Source organism: Chaetura pelagica, unplaced genomic scaffold, assembly GCF_000747805.2.
Source record: "Chaetura pelagica isolate M959 unplaced genomic scaffold, ChaPel_1.0 scaffold181, whole genome shotgun sequence".
Taxonomy (NCBI): domain Eukaryota; kingdom Metazoa; phylum Chordata; class Aves; order Apodiformes; family Apodidae; genus Chaetura; species Chaetura pelagica.
The window spans coordinates 1,523,006-1,525,666 of record NW_009951992.1 but is presented as its reverse complement, the minus strand read 5'-3'; the positions used below and the strand labels follow the sequence as shown (position 1 = coordinate 1,525,666).

Genomic DNA, 2,661 nt, shown 5'->3' with positions numbered 1-2,661 from the left:
GGGAGCCTGAGAAATAGTTGACGTGAGGGGTGCCACATAAGCTTGCTGCCTACGTGGGACAGCATTTCCACTTCTCTCCTGTGAGGCCAGCACTGTTGTTTGCTGGTTCTGTGGGGAGAAGAAGTAAATAAGGTTAGTGGCTTAGGAAGGGTCCATCAGAGACTCTGGATCAACACCTCCACCCCGCTGCACTTCTGCAGATCCTCCCTCCCCAGCACTCTGGAGCCTTCACATAAATTTGAGCAGTTACTGCAGTTCCACTGATAAAGGTTATACTTTTCCTCTACAATGGGATCAAACTACTACACCTGGGGCACAGGACACAGCTGTTTGAGTGCAGGCAGGTGCTACCAGTGACTCAGCCCTTGAACTCCTCACATCTGTTCCTTCCTCAGTGACAGCAGCAGCAGGGCTGCTCCATTTTAGCACAAGAAAACCTAACTTGTCCCTGTGCCAGACATGAACAGGATGTGGATGGAACACTTCCTCTCTTCTATTGCAGCTTGACTCAAAGATAAGAAGAGTGACACGAACTGAAGTGAAACTGATCTCTGAAAGTTTCAAGGGAAGTCAGGTGCTAACTGCTTGTTTGAGAGACAAGGTCCAGCCTTAAGCTCCTGGTCAGGCCTTTGTGAGATCTAGAGAATGAAGGTAAAGAACAAAAGAACCTCCTCACACAGTTGAGTGCCTTCAGTGCTACTCTAATTCAACAGCTGGATCCTGGTGTCACTCTCTTACCTGAGAGGCAAGAAGGACTGAGCAGAAGACAGATGTGATAGAGTACAAAGCAAGAGTGTGGCCATAACTGTGCTTCTCCCACCCTCTAGTACAGTAACAAATTATTTACCTCAAGAAACCTCACCCACACTCCCTACAGAGTTTATCCTACTCTGCATAGCCACAGGACAGGATCAGCTTCCAAGAATTAATGAGGGAGCAGATATTGATCTTCTTGCAATCAAGCCATCCTCCCTGCCATACAGAGCAGTGTTTCTAAAGTGATTCTAAAGCATCTTGTTCAAAGGTGAGCACAAGTCCCACAGTGCTTACCTGGCTGAGGTTGAGGGGCTGCACACCGTTTGCTGCCGCGCGGTGCGAGCGGTACCCAGTGGGTGTGATACAACATCCTGATGACTGCCCGCTCACTGAGGCCACTGGCTTGGTCTTACTGGTGCTGCTCAGGATGCCTGGAAGATTTCAGAAGCTTAGTCCACAGCTCCCTCTCACACACCTTGTGAGACACTGTGACAACCAGCCCAGGTAACCCAAGAGTGCACAGGGGCTATCTCCATAGCAGAGCCTTTTATCCAATCACAATTTAAAATCTGATTGTACAAGAAACCATGGGGGATTTTTACAGATCTTTCTAAATGCAGCCAAACATGTATGAAAGGTAAAACTACCAATGAAACTGAAAACAGACCAAGGCTTGCTCTCTCAGAACAGCAGCTATGAAACCTAAAGCTGCTGAAGAACCAACGCAGATAGTCCAGAACTGTGAGAAAAAAGCTGGCAGGGATAAGACAGCATCTGAGCACTGACAAAAACAACTGAGCACAGTAATTTACGAGCACACCTACCTGAAGCTTGGGTAGCTACAATGCAGTCATTGAGTTGTGTTTTCAGTGGTGGCACAATGATGGTCCGAGAGCTGGAGCTGTCGGCTGCTCCTCTGCTGGGCAGCTCCAGGGTCCCACCAGTGCTCCTGAGAGAGGAAAGGGGGTCTGTGGCATAGGGGCTGTTCAGGGAGGAGTCAGAGTCAGGGGAGTCGTTGACAGTGACATAGCTGATGACATTGGACCTCTGCTTCATACCCAAACTGCAGGGGGAAAAAAAAGGACAAAAACAAATGGGAAGCATTCTAGCTTTTCCCAGAAGATAGATATCTCCCTCTGGGATCTCACATCCTCCCTCCTTGTCAGATCAATTCTGATTAACTAGAGGTACAAACAGCACAGCAGCCATGATGCAGTATTTTCTGTCTCATGCAGTGCTCCTTAGCCTAGCTGGGGCTTTGTATGTAGTGTTCTCCACCCTCCTTGATGTCTGGACTGAACTCAGGACAATTCAGTACTGCCCAAATGAACTTCCTACCTGGCAGGTTTGTATTTGCTGTCCTCTTCCTCATCAGTGTCACTGCGAATGGTGATGACACTGACAGGTGGGCTGGGAGTGTCTGGGATCACAATGGGCTGGTGCTGCTCCTGAGCTGGGATGAGCACGTTGGAAGAGGAGGAGGTGGAGCGCAGAGGACTGCTCCCAATGAGCGAGTAAACCTGGGTGGGCACCGTCTCCAGAGTTGAGCTAGGCCTGAAGGAAAACCAAAGAAGTATTCAGCTATGAGTCAGCAGGCTGGGACAAACCAGCCCCAGCATTAAGACTTTCTGTCTTCTGTGATCAGAAGACCAGTTTCTCACACCATAAAGGCAACCCCCGCAAACACCCGCAGTCTTTCTAGGACTGGGGAAGAAGCCTTACTTGGCTGTGCTTGGTGCTGGCTGCTTGTTCTTCTTTGCTGGAACATTACTGCTTTGCTGCTGCCTCACCACATGGGCAACCCCAACATTGAGCGGCTGCGCCGCAGCCAGCGTCACGTGGTTGGTCAGCAGTGATGGCTGTTGCATCAGGGTGCTGTACTGATTGCTGTGGGAATGGGCATTC

The 2,661-nt window shown here is 49.7% G+C and overlaps 1 protein-coding gene across 1 annotated transcript in view; it reads right to left on the bottom strand.

Annotated features, from left to right (window-relative positions):
- Nucleotides 1-2,661, bottom strand: part of HIPK1 (homeodomain interacting protein kinase 1) — a 20,423-nt gene that overhangs the window by 432 nt on the left and 17,330 nt on the right. The window contains 5 exon segments of the mRNA XM_010002316.1: nt 23-108; nt 1,051-1,187; nt 1,581-1,819; nt 2,095-2,304; nt 2,479-2,661. Coding sequence (XP_010000618.1) covers nt 23-108; nt 1,051-1,187; nt 1,581-1,819; nt 2,095-2,304; nt 2,479-2,661 — 855 coding nt within the window.